The 14,033-nt window shown below is 41.2% G+C and overlaps 1 protein-coding gene across 1 annotated transcript in view; it reads right to left on the bottom strand.

Annotated features, from left to right (window-relative positions):
• The window catches only part of rab2a (RAB2A, member RAS oncogene family), a 31,153-nt gene extending 22,750 nt beyond the window's left edge, over window positions 1-8,403 (bottom strand). The window contains exon 1 of the mRNA XM_083781213.1: window positions 8,127-8,403. Within this exon, the coding sequence (XP_083637339.1) occupies window positions 8,127-8,172 (46 nt within the window). The 5' untranslated portion in view covers window positions 8,173-8,403. The remainder of the gene's footprint in view (window positions 1-8,126) is intronic.
• Window positions 8,404-14,033: the final 5,630 nt, after the last annotated feature.

The following is a 14,033-nucleotide window of genomic DNA, read 5'->3' as shown; positions in this document are numbered from 1 at the left end:
AGGTTCACATATCTTGGACTCACTCTGGACAATAGACTTAGGTTTGATCAACAAACATTCATCTATCCATCACCCACACTCTCTGATTTGAACAATAACTTATTGTTCATAGAGTGTGTGGGTGTAAGTCAATAAGGCCATCACACGGTTAGCACTTTCAATATCATCCTCCGTATCGCTATTTCAACTTAATGCCATCTGGACAAAGATACAGAACCTTAGCGTGGAAAAAGGTCTGTTTTACTCAGCCATCTTGGCATTAAACAAACTGCCCTACCGATAGGATGGTTCTGTGTACACTGTACAGTGAGGACCTCATGTTTATGTATCGTCTTGGTGCCGGTGGTGATATGCTTTATGTGCCATGTGTTTTGTTGCAGGTGTTTTGAACATACTACCTGTGAAGACGAATATCTTCACAATAGTTTATTATAATTATTAGTGATGTGCACTGTAAAGTTATATCGACAATATGATGTTATCATGTCATGCTATGGTTAACTATGGATATTGGAATGGATAACCACTAACATTAAGTACTGTAAGTGTACATGTTAACAAGAAAATGCCCTCTCTTAAATGAAAGTATTTGACAGAATGTGGCAACCGTTTTTGTCTCACTTATCATTAACAGGCTGAAGTATGTATGCACAGTATTTTTTTCTAAAACTCTTAACTGTGATCTATTGTATTATTTTCATTTGTGTACGTTTTGTTTCTGTGCTATTTTGTGCTAGTGGAGTTTCCACTTACGTGGAGTGCAAGTGTTCTTTCTTATTACATTGACGTAGTAATATAGCTCATGTGTTTTCTGAATTGTGCTATACTGTAGGTGTTAATGAGGTCAATACTTGGATCAGCAGAGGAAACCTGGAGAGGATAAAAGAATGTACACCACTCTGCCCAACAAGTACTTTGGAGATATAAGTCACTTAACCATTGTGGACCTCTCACTGGCCTGTGGTAGTACAGTTAACTTCTTAGGTGTGTGTACAAGTAAAACAGTGGAATATGGGAACACGGGTGGCGCAGTGGTAAAGTACCTTCCTTGCCACCGTGGAGTCTAGGGGTTCGAATCCACTGCACAGCCCATTTGGCTTGGCCGAGCATCTATCTATACGAACACAATCGGCCGGTGGTCAGGGAAGGTAAGTTTGGCATGGAGGGTGAAATTTGTCACTGCACATAATCCTACAAACTGGAGCGGGGCAGCGGGCAGGTGAGCCAGTATGTTACAACAGCAGTGGGAGGGATAAATTGGTATAACTAAATTGGGGAGGGAAAAAAGGCTCTGAATAAATTGGCTCAAAATTAAAGAAAATGCCCAATTATAGTTGCCCTCCATGTTTCCCTCCACAGCAAACACCATCTTTTTACCAAAAATGGCTGACGACATACAAGAGTTGTGAGCAGACTGTTTGGCCCCAGGGACTCTAGGGTTAAAGTAAAGATGACAATGATTGGTGATCAATGTACACACATTTTTATTCAATTATGTGTCAAATCAACACTATTGGGCAAGAGTATTTCAGAATTTCTAACCCTTATATACTTGTTTTGAAACAGCCAGACAACAGCGACAGAGTCTCCAGGGCCAGCTGTTACCAGCTTACCATTTATTACATTGTGTAGCATGACCTGAGGCCTCACAGTTATTGTCTCAATTATTCTCCCTCCCTTATAGTTATAAATTATGCATTTCATATTAGGCGGTGCTAACAATATAGCACAATAAAGCACAAAATAACAAGTTGTGTTATCATAACCACTGTAATAAATGTGAGCTGTCCAAAACACCTAAAGATATATTATAATATAGGCTATACTTGTATGTAGCAATCGATCTATTATAGACGGCACAATGATAATTTCCATGCCCTTGTGCACAGCGCACACCTGAGAAATGATAACCAGCTGTGTGAGCATCATTAAAGATCACTGAAATTACCAGGAGTGGCCTATCTATTGAGTGAACTGTCTGGAAAGTAGACTTATTTTTAGGAGGTTGAAACATGCACACAGAGTAGAGAAGGTGGACGGGGGTGGTTATAATTTAGGGTGTAATTTTGTGGGGAGAACTGCCTATCTGCCAGGCTGATCTCTGGAAGAGCTGGCTGACGTCCAGCAGCTTAAGAGAATAGCGTAGCGTAACGGTCTGGGCACCGGACTGGTGATCCAGTCGCGGTGTGCCGCGGGTTCGACTCCCGAACCCGACACGGCCTTTACCGCATGTCATCCCCCCATCTCTCTCCCGTTTCCTGTCAGCCTACTATCTGTCCCTTAAAAAATCAATAAAAGGCGTAAGCCGCAAAAAAAATATCTTAAAAAAAAAAAAAAAGAGAATATCACCCTGGATTGAGAATTGACTTTTTTTCTCCCCTGGGATCATGGACATTTTGCTGTGTACACCTGCACCAACAATAACAGTTTTTCTCGTTGAACATTTGTGAAACATTTCAACCCGACATGCCCAAAATAGGGATGCCAGGTTCAAAGTAGTTAGGTCTATCTGTGGCCTGGGTTCTATAAATATTTGATTTGACTGGTGACTAAATACTAACAATGTTGTTTATGATATGTGAAAGCTGCTTTAGGATATTTAATGACACTATAGCCCCCAATCCTTGTCTATTTTTTTGTCACAGTACATTTGCACATAATTTGTCCTTTGCTCCAAGTGGTTAGGATGGGTAGATTCAGTAGGCATCATTTATACAGCACCCAGGGATCAGTTAGGGGTTTAGTGTCTTGCTCAGGAACACTTCCGAGTTCCGACACATAGACCGGTGCCAGAGGGCTAAACAGGGAACTTCCGTCTCCCAGACGGCCCCTCCAAATATTCAGCTATTTAGCTGGTTGTACAGACTAGGTATTACAAACATTGTAATACATCTCACTTCCCACTCACTTTTGAAAGTGAGCACTTTGTACCAGATTGAAGATCAGAAGAAGGATCAACACTTTCATCACTATATGAACAAGAGGGGGGGAAAAAACTTAAAATGTTCAGTCCAAGTTATAAAACAATTACAAACTAATAACTGTTACATGGCACCACCTAGTGCACTCAGACTCTTCTCTAGAAGCAGTTATTGCACTCTAGACTCAGAGGGCATACACTAAATACTGGTTAACCTAGTGCCATTAAAGAAAACACGGATGAGACTGAAGGACAATATATTATTATAATTGTAGGGTAACAATATGGCTCTTGGCGGCCATATTGAAAACCACCACCATACCCTTTGTCAGCCTTCTGATTGGTCCCTGACTGACTAAACAGCAGGCTCTTTCTGCCTTGTTGCGCCCTGGTTCCACCTTGTTTATATTGAATTTGCAAAAACATATTTTGGGGACTTGACAAAGGGTGAATTAAGATACTGATATCAATCGCATATTTTAGCTATTTTGTAAAATAGGTGTGATCAGATCATCAGAATATTGGCCTCCATGGGGTGAGTATTGGATGGGGGAAAAAGCCATTTTGGGGGTGAACCTTTAAGTGATTAAAATACTGTTAGAACTGAGTGAAAAAAAGGTTAACAAAAAGGAGTAGAAAGTAAAAGAAAAGACACAGTAATGGCTTCACAACAGCAATGTAAATGTGAACTATGCATCATATTTTCAGACTCCCTGACCATCTAGTCTATGATGATAACAGAGCCGACTTAATGCATGGGTCAATCACTCTGATCACTGCACGCTTATCTCAGTCTGCAATCATGTAATATCGCTCAAGGAGCAGAATTAGGCTTTCCTTGCTGGTAGATTGCTTTTAATTTTAAGTAATGAGTTAATTTAACTCTAGAAAACAAAATTTCTACACTTTCAGAGTTAAACGACCACACTGGTGGTCCGACATGTTTAGCTTATAGAAGATTGCATTATGTACATTACTGCTGACTATTGTCTATTAATTTAAGTACAGTATGAAAATCAACTAGCAGGGACTTAAAACTTGCTTGAGATAGTTATCCAACTCACCACATTTTACTGCACCGCTATGCTATTAACTCATAAAACAACAAAGTGGAAAAAGCGGCACTCCAAAATACAAGACTGGCTTTTCGGCAACAGCCTTCTTCAGAGCAGATAAGCTACGCTACTAATTGTATCATATGGAATAGTTGGGGGGATACAAGGTAATGCATACTATAATCTATAGGTAGTAGCCTACATCGGACACACCCAGTTGAGACATGAAGGCCTACTGTAAGCCAAAACTAGACCTCTTGACAAAGACTGTCAGATAAGGACATCCTGCACAGCCTGTTCAAGGCAGGAATGTTGTGCCGTTATTCCGCCTCGCTATTCTGCATAGAATGGCGAAACAGGGGGAATTTATTCTTGTTTTGCTGTGAAGCCGGCAGTGGGGATAGTCAGAGAGCTGAATACACATCTGTAACAGGGTCTGACTCTGCCGGCACTGCCCGGCAGGGCGGGACAGCGTGACATCTAATGTCCACACACCTTTGGCTCGAACTGCTCCCTGCTTCTCTTCAAATTTTCCTCCAACATATTTCTGAATGCACAAACACGTGGCTCGCATGAATCCAACAGTCTAATTTTACTCAGCATCATGTTCTGCCACTCTCTTACACACCTAGTAGTGATGATGTGCATGCACTATAGGTAAATCTGTTTACCTATAGTGTTTACCTTTTTATCCACACCCACCAGCATTTTAAAATAATTTCAACTGCCCAACCTGCTTCAACGCATCTCTTTTCACAACCTGACCGGCTGTCATTATTTAACGGCGGTAGCAGTATTTAACAAAAATTAGGTTTTTTGCTGACAAATTGGACAACATCTGTTCTGACCATAATGGAAACAGATTTAAATCAATTATTTAATAAACACATATAGGGTACGGTAAATGCACAAGCCGTTGCTTTAATTAAATGTATCAAATCTACCAACAACTGCTGTCATCTCACATTGTGCAAGTGTGTGAGAGGAAGAGAGGATCCATGCTGATTTTGTCCCATCTGCAAATAACAATCTCCCCTATAAGCATTACCTACCTGCAATGCTTGCCATATTTCCTGACATTACTTTCTATTTTTCAGTTTAAAGTAATACTTTTCTGTGTACATCTACTTCTAAGTGCTCACACAATGGGGAATCTCTCCTGGCCGAAGGGGGATATTAGACCCCAGGGCTTCAGGAAGGACTACTTTGTCTGCTACATAAATACAGAAGGGATATAGATTAAAGTTCATGACAATTTCTCAATCCTCAGACTGCACTCACAGCAAAATGATGAGTCATGTAACTTAATAATACATGACTAATAAGCAAAACCCACATACCGGTATACTCATTTGACCGTCCATAATTGAAACTGAATGATGTGCCGTGCCGTTTGTTTCTAGTCATAGCTTCTACGCAAAATGTCCATTTGTGTTTGATGTGATCAGTTTGTGCAAGTACAGTGTGTGTGTGTGTGTGTGTGTGTGTGTGTGTGTGTGTGTGTGTGTGTGTGTGTGTGTGTGTGTACACAAATGACTGTTTAGTTTACACCAGTTAACTTGGGACTAATTTCCTGTCTCTCTGTTGACAAAGAATCATCACATGATCCACTCTAGGTAAACAGCCTCCAACTTAAGTAACTCATCCTACAGTATACACTATACAAGGACAAAAACATAACCGTCTGTCACTCAATCACACCGCACTTCGTAAAGCTAACCCTTCAAACACGGAGGTTGTTCAAATCCCTGCTGCCATCTATTTGCAAGCTGCACTCCTTTCTGGGAAGCTTCCTGAACAGAGCAAATTCAGAGTTTAAATTGGTAGTTCTCTAAGGTTGGGAGCAGACAAGGTGTAGTGGGACCCCAGAGGTTTGCAATGGGATCCGATCTATTTGCTACTTAAATTATATCAGTTAATTAATTATGATTTAGTACGAAAGATCCAACATTTTAAATCTGATGGAATTTTCAGTTAAAGTACATTTCTATATCATCATACTAAAAGTATCTTAAGATGCAGATCTGTTTAACAAAACCTTGAACCGATTGCCCATTTATCCGACAGCCCATGACATGTAAAGCTTGGACATTTCCACCTTAGATAACATACCGTAATCAAGCCAGAAACCCAAGTGCCACGGGCTAAAAATGGATTGCCTCAAGTAAACATGTATAAAAAGGTCTCAGCATAGCTGTCTGTATGGATATTTATTGGGTATTTTCCATACTTTTTTACAGTAGATTTCAGAGGGACCATGCATAATATCTGGAATGCAACCCTCGTTCTACAGAGTAAGGTAGGGCTGAATGGTTAAAAGCTACTTTGTAGTACGAGTCTGCAACCACTATAGATAAAGTACAACAGACAGAACTACACATACCGTAGTAGTTGGTTATTAAAAACAGTTGTGTTAACAGCAATGTTTGATGGACAGTCCTGGATATCTTTTACATGGAGGTATGCCTACATGATGTAACCTAACTGGGATCTTGGCAGCAGCTCTCTTCAACACTGAGGCTGTAAACAAAAACACTTCTGACAGTGACACCTCAAGCCACACTGTTTCACAACACTTAACTTGAAAGTACATCAATTTCATTTCATTTCATGGCCTCTAATCACTAAAAGCAGTCCAAAGACAAATAAGAAAATGTGAAATGACATCAATTCTACCTCTACTTTCATGGCAATATACGCGACTCTATAGCAAAAGGCCGATGCATTAAAAAGGGTATCTTTGAAAAACAAAGGTCCCGCACACTGTCAGACACTTGAATATACGTGTCTCCACATTTTCATATTGTTTTAGGAAATGATCAGCAACAGATTAAACCAATCCATTCAAAACCCAAACCATGTCACTGTAATATCTAGGGGAAATGTTTTCAGGTAAATACATTTTACATGTGTTATATATTGACTGTACTACCCAATGCAACAAGACAGCAGGCATTTCTATAGATGTGAATAACCCATATCTTATGATACAATGAAGCTTACCAGGTAAGACACCGGTCATCCGTGTCTTACATTTAAACATGAACAGTGTGGGAAGCGAACATTGAAACAAAGATACAACTAATGCATTTGCCATTTGGGGGAGGTGGGGTCTTCGATTTTGCTACATGTAGCAAATGATCCTGTTCCTCATCATCACACCACCACCGTCCACCACCTCAACAAAAACACCGATGTGACCAACCAGGCAATTCAATTTCATAAATGATATTACTGCTGTTGTTGATACTTATTTAGTCATTTAGTTCAGCAGCCTCGGGCAACAACAACATAAGATGCACCTGCTGCTGTTGAAACACCTAAGCTAGTTAACGAGGCCCCCGATCAGAATACAGAGTAAACAAATGACAACATTAACCACTGGCCCCCATAACATTACACACATGATATCGCAGGGCTAAACGCGTCTGGAATTGGACACAAACAAGGAATCATATCCTTTATAAGTTCCGTTTATGCGACAGGGAATGTTTGTCTGATAATCCTATTCGTTATAAAACGCCATTTCGTGGGAATACTGGAAAGACTGGCCTTCAGTTTTGTCTGCCAAGACACTATGATGAGATCAAGTGTGTTCTTGTTAATAATAACGCATGCAAAAAAAACACGCGTAGGAGAGACTACTAGAGAGCAGAGGTCGCGGTGATCGTGTTTCGTGTACCTGCTGAGTTGTCATATTTACTGTGTTCAGTGTGTTGTGTACAACGGCTACGTAGTTTAACGAGGAGGGAGCACATACAGGCTAAAAAGGCTAACTAGCAGGGCTAACGTAGCTAGCCCGAGGCTAACACCCCCACCCTGGGCGCAGGGAAACAGACAGGCCGAACAACAGCGACTCTAAAAACGTGTCAACAACAGCAGCTCCCATCAACACAAGCGCAACACAACAGAGGCAAAACGTTGTGCTAAGTGTGCGCCACTGTCGGGGCCATTCGATGTGTTTTCAGACAGTGTTCATGGTAGCTGCTGCTGTCATCCCACCCTCTCTCTGCTTGCTTTTACCACGTCATTGGACCGTCCAACACTGCGGAAATGGAGCGGAGGAGCTAGCAGCATTAGCTAGCAAGCTAAAGAAGCCGCGGCTAACCCAACAGTGCTAAAGCTGTCACCAGTTGATCAGTGCTGCTCACCCGTGTCTCCGATGATGATGTATTTGAAGAGGTACGCGTACGCCATGGCCCCTGCTTTGCTGCTGGCTATGCGAGAAATGACGATCGCCTTGTCCCTGGCCCGTTCCTTATGTCAGCGAACAGACCGTTAGAGCCGTGTGGGAATTAAAGATCGCCCGGGTTGCTTTTTCTCTGGCTGTCAGACGGGCAGCTTGCTGCTTTTTAGCCTCCTTTTCTCTCTCTCGGTGCTGCTGATGGGAAGGAACAATAAACAGCCTCCTCCGACTCCTCAGCTGGCTACGTCAGCATAGGTTCCGCCCCCGCCACCTCGCCACGCATGCCGCCCTTAGAGTATAAGATGCCGCCCCTATACATGCGCGGAGCACCCGTTAGATGTCGCCCCCATGCCACTAACTACTAACTACACCCATTAATTTAACACCGGCCCCGGGCCCAACTCTCAGCCCAGTTGCTGGCTGCACAAACTGTACTTGCAGTCTTGCACGAACATGCGTAAAGGTAAAAGGTGACTTCACTTCACTCACTCACCCACCATGTATCTTCCTACCATGGTGTTCTTAAAGAGGGGTTTCCTAGGGTTCCTTGGGGGAGGGAGTTCCAGGGGGTCCCCAGCTAGATTAGTTATAGCGTCACAACCACTAAACTCTATTTGAAGCGAAGGCTATTCGAAAATCTCTATAAACTCAGCTGAGAGCTCACAAGCCTCACATCGCTTCAATTTCTGCTATTTTAAATATTTTTGAAACATTTTAACATCACAAATCTTTGTATAGAGGTCCCTGGCACAAAATATTTTCAGATGGTATGGCAACCAGATACATATTAAGGCCCTTAAGGGTGTCCTGATATGGAATTTTGGCCATATCTGCATCATGTACCTCTCTCTCACACACACGCACACACACGCACGCACACACACACACACACACACACACACACACACACACACACACACAAACATTGCCAAAAAGTTGAATAGTATGATGTGCCATTGAAGTCCATTAAAGAGGTTAGAAACCAACATCTGTGACTGTACCTGTTTTCTTACAGTGATCATATAAACACATCAATAATCTGGTAAAGAGTCCTGGGGTGTTGGGAAAATACGTACTGTAGGTGGACCTTGTTGAATATAAAAATGTATAGCTGTCGTGAGAATGACACATATTGAATATCTGTGTGATTTGATTAATAGACATTAAATTACCAACAATTACTCATTATGGGGGTTCTGTTTAAGAAATGTTTAAGTCCTACCATTTGTGCCCAAATCCTTAAAGAGAGTTTCAGAATTGATTTGGGGGAATAGCCATGGACATGGCTCAGATAATAGAAGGTTTGAACAGGGCATGTACTGAGGTAGGAGTAGGATATGACCAGGAAAGAAATCCCTATGAACCACTTAGGCCAGGGGCAGTAAAGTTAATTATTCCAATAAAATGATCCACATAACCTATTAGCCACCCAAATAATAGAGCAAATTAGGCAAGGCTATATAACCCACAATTTTGGCAGTGTCTTAAATGGGAATTTTATAATTAGCATCTAATGTTAGCCGTTGTAATTTCCCTCTATACATGATTTCTTATTTTTTTTTAATTCTTTCTTGTTTGTTCAGATGATGAAGAGCTCGCTAGAAGTCAGATCCGTGTGCAAAATGTTTACAAATGATCATAGCCTGTGGTCCTCAATAATATGGTAGCACCAGCATAAACCACTTCAATGACTTGAACATCTTCACCTCAGTCTCTTTCCGTTTAAAAAGCCTGTTTAATCAATTTAAATATTAGACGACCCAGTTATATGGGAATAACCTGTTATGGCTGCCCATGGCTGGGAATGTTACCGGCCAATTAGTCTCACGTAGCCAGATGATCAGAGATCCCTACCTACTGATACATTTGGGAAATTTAAATGTATGGGCTTGAAGAGACAGCGGAGAAAACCAGTGCTAATAAACCTACACCCTTTGAAAAACAATCCTGATAATCCCAGTATAAGGAAACCCCTAAAGTTGTTGCATTGGTACTGCAATGCTGTTATTTTTTAATTTCTGAATTGTTTCCATTCTGTTTTATACCATTCACTGAATTATGATGTCAGCAGACATATCAGAAAAGCTGAGATCTCTGATTGTTTGGCTATATACACAAGACAAGACGACTATAGCAGGCCTGGAAATTAATCAGGTCACTTGGCCTGCATGGCCTTTGGTGTTTTAAATTATTTGAGGGCACAAGGGCCAAATGCCAGTAGCCAGGGAGCCACAGGCCCAACATTTGAGAGGACCTGTGATGTCATGCCATACCTTTTATTTGTGTTTTTAACTTTTTTCTATTAATTTGGTCATTAGGGTCCACAGAATAAGAGGCCTGCTCTGCCGGAAACATCGCAACAAAAAGTTAAGGCCATTTTTGTATAACACACCATAGTCTATGGTGTGGTATACAAAAATGTCTGTAACTTTTTTTTTTTAACTAGAAATCAAAATTTACTAGTAGGTAGGCAAAGAGTGGAGAGTGTGCTATTTTAATAGTTATCAGTGTTTTATTTAATGGTCATTAATTCATGTCTATAGTTGGGGCCCCCGACTATGCAGATATATTGTGTTTTCTCTATTCATTTGGTCATTAAGGTCCACAGAATGAGAGGCCTGCTCTGCTGGAAACACTGCGAAAAAAAAAGGTATGGCCATTTTTGTATACCACACCATAGAGTGATGGTATACAAAAATGCATGACATCACAGGTCCTATATAATATTTGTGGCCATGGCAATCAGCTAGTGTTACTGGGGTCAGAATATACATTAAATTCTTAATCATTTAACACATTTAATACCGAATACCGTGTTTTCAATCTTTGTTTTATCACAACATTAATCAAAATATTATAATAGACAACTGACATGAATCACTCTGTAAACCTTACTTTTTATGTACATTGTTCTCTTGCCTTCTTGAAATCATAATCTGCAGTCTTGTAATGGCTAATAATTTGCACCAGAGGGCAGAAAAGTTACATATTTCAAAGTTGAAACAAAATCCAGGCGTTTTAGTGTGACGAGTTGAAGAGGGCAGTGGTGGGACTCGTGGGAGGCACATAACCATAACCACTGTGAATAGGATTACGAGAGACTATGGCTTTCCAAATCTGTGTGATATTCAAACTAGAGCAGATTACACTTGATCACAATTGATGCAATCTAGGACTACAACTAATGATTGGTTTCATAATTGATGAATTTGTCAAATATAGTTTTGATTAGTTTATTGGTTGTGCAAATAAGAAAAATGCAGAATTGTGAGTACTAATTGTACTCCATTTGTTTGAAATTATGGATGTGTTCCTGCGTTTTTTCAATTCCTACTTTTAATCTATACTGGATTTTGGGTCTAGCACTCTGAAGCCTGTCCTGGACGGGGTATCTGGACGTAAAAACTAAAACATATACAATTAGGAAATAAGGCAATAAAGTAGGCCTACAAAATGATTGTAATGCTTTACACATTTTGGTGGAGTTGAAAATGCACACATTATAAATGTGTACATGATGCATCACTTAACTCAATATTCTAATTAGCCTAATTGCCTATGAGCCAATTTCCTGTCCATGGATTATTCGATTGTTTCACCAATCTGATTAGTGCAATCCAATTGCACTGATGTCTGTATAGAACGTTTCTAAACCTCTGACTGAGTAAAGAGTTATATAGGTTCCACATTTTGATTTATGGGGGTTCACCAGATGCCACCCCTTTGTTTTCAGTCCCCTTTTGTCCCACAAACTAAGTTAGCATATATAGGAAAGGAAATGGCAGGACCAGGTTTCTAAAACTGGAGATCAACAAGGCTGTGTGAGCAAGGCCTGTTTCTGTAAGTGGTGTAAAGTAACTAAGTACATTTACTCAACTGTATACTTAAGTACAATGTTTAGGTACTTTTACTTTACTTGAGTATGTCCAGGTTTAAGTACTTTTACTTCTACTCCAGTACATTTCAGAGGAAAATATAATACTTTTACTCAAAACATACATTGCCCACTGCAGTCGTTTCGGCCATTTGAAGCTCACAATGTGAGCGATGTAACTCACATGTGAGCTTGTAAATCTATAAGCTATAAGCATTATCCATTTGAGTAGGTTAGTCCATTTTAATAGTACCATTTTGGTACCAATACTTTTACTCAGGTAAATTTTGAATTCTGGACTTTTACTGGAGTATTTCTATATTGCAGTATTGATACCTTTACTTTAAAAAAAATAGTACATTTCCACTGGTTGGGTCCCCATGTGAGTAGAGTATGTCATAATGAGCCTGCCAGCCTGGATCCCATGGTGGCAAAAGACTATAATTATTCAATTTAGGTCCCAGCCTGAAATCGTATTAAGTTGCCTGAATTTAGACAATGGAGGGCAAGGTCGTATTCCCGATAAAGAATGTAGGGCAATTAATAATATCAGGATCAGGCCCGAGGGATATGACATTATTTAAGGAGGAGAAGAAGAAAAAGAAAGAAAGAAAGAAAGAAAGAAAGAAAGAAAGAAAGACATTTTATGGCTCTTTCTACATCTTGAAGTCATCATGGATAATGGTCTTAACTTATGCTTCATACCGTCATATTATGATGGTGTCACACGCCCACAATAGCAGATCTACAAGATAAAAGCGTGTGGCGTGTGGTGTGTGGCACTACACACTCAGATCAGCTATTTTCTGTGCGTGACGTGGTTGGCAGGTTGCATGACGAGGTATAATGGGCTCAAGAGAACAGTATCTCCTCTCTTTCTCCTCTCCCCTTCCACTCCTGGACTTCCCCCACCCCCCCGCCTCCCCTGTCGTTTTCAGGCTGTTTTCTCAACATCTGCTGTTTCCTTCACCACAGGGTGGATCTGTGGCTTCATGTCCAAGAGAAATATCACCACGACCTTCTTGCCAGCATTCCTACACAGTGTAAACGCGCGCGCGCGCGCACACACACACACACACACACACACACACACACACACACACACACACACACACACACACACACACACACACACACACACACACACACACACAGTGACCGATGTGTTATTAAAGGCAGTATGAAGGACTGTCCTGGCACCGGCACCCTGCTCTGGAGCGTAGCTGAGGTTCAGGCCTGGACTGGACGTCACCCTCAGCAGTGCCAAGTCCTCTCCACGGTGGTGTGAGTACACTGTGAAATCCAGAGTGTCAACGTTGGTCAAAGGAAACAAACACTCCAGGCTGTATTATGTTAAATTTTGATTTGTGGCCAATATGGGGACTTAAAAGCGTAACCTGGATACATAAGACAACAGAGGGACAAACAGAGATCCAGTACAGGGTTACAGGAAGATTTAACCACTTCAACCCCAGCATCCTTATTCTGTTGAAAAAGTTTTTTTTCAGCTACAATAATTGTGTGCAGAGTGAACTGAAAACACAAGAATATAGAGCCTTGAGGGAAGTGATTAGGTAAGGTAAGACCTTGCTAGTGCATGGGGCTGGGGGACACAGCTGGTGCCCAGCCCAGAGCACACCTGCAGCAGCCTCAGAGAGAGAGAGAGAGAGAGAGAGAGAGAGAGAGAGAGAGAGAGAGAGAGAGAGAGAGAGAGAGAGAGAGAGAGAGAGAGAGAGAGGGAGGGGGTGAACAGATCACCCCCGCAAATGAGGAGGTATGAAGAGATTGAATCCACAGAGCCGGAACAGAAAACATCTCTGTAGATACAGTAGATGGAGAGAAGGAGAGAGTGAAGAAGGGAGATAGAGAACAAAAACAAGAGCTCTCTATACAGGAGGGGGCGGGGGGGGGGGGGGGCAGAATATAAAGAGATCTCCAGTGTGTGTCCTGTATACTGCCTGTAGAGAGAGAGAGAGAGAGAGAGAGAGAGAACAGATC

This window comes from Protomyctophum parallelum (assembly GCF_964188405.1).
Source record: "Protomyctophum parallelum genome assembly, chromosome: 14".
Classification (NCBI taxonomy): Eukaryota; Metazoa; Chordata; class Actinopteri; order Myctophiformes; family Myctophidae; genus Protomyctophum; species Protomyctophum parallelum.
Note: the sequence above shows the minus strand (reverse complement) of the source record. Positions and strands in the feature narration are given on the sequence as shown.